General features: G+C 52.9%; 1 protein-coding gene across 1 annotated transcript in view; it reads right to left on the bottom strand.

Moving 5' to 3' along the window:
- Nucleotides 1-223, bottom strand: part of LOC119589522 (glucose dehydrogenase [FAD, quinone]-like) — a 9711-nt gene that overhangs the window by 1053 nt on the left and 8435 nt on the right. The window contains exon 12 of the mRNA XM_037938123.1: nucleotides 58-209. Coding sequence (XP_037794051.1) covers nucleotides 58-209 — 152 coding nt within the window. The remainder of the gene's footprint in view (nucleotides 1-57; nucleotides 210-223) is intronic.

Raw genomic sequence — 223 nt, 5'->3', positions numbered from 1 at the left:
GCTCATAAAAGGGCTACTTAATTGAGTTAGAAGGTGTTTGTTCACACGTGCGCTCACCTGAGTCTGTGATCTACCACGGCGTTCGGGTCGGAGACAGGTCCCATTTTGCAGGTGCCAGCCGGATGCCAAAAGGAGGATGCCATGTGACGTACATAGCAGGCCCAGTAGTCGTCGGAGCCGTATGGCTTCAATTTGCACCCTGGGACTGGCTGTTACGTAAAAG

The sequence above is a fragment of the Penaeus monodon genome, chromosome 25 (assembly GCF_015228065.2).
Source record: "Penaeus monodon isolate SGIC_2016 chromosome 25, NSTDA_Pmon_1, whole genome shotgun sequence".
NCBI classification, from domain to species: domain Eukaryota; kingdom Metazoa; phylum Arthropoda; class Malacostraca; order Decapoda; family Penaeidae; genus Penaeus; species Penaeus monodon.
Note: the sequence above shows the minus strand (reverse complement) of the source record. Positions and strands in the feature narration are given on the sequence as shown.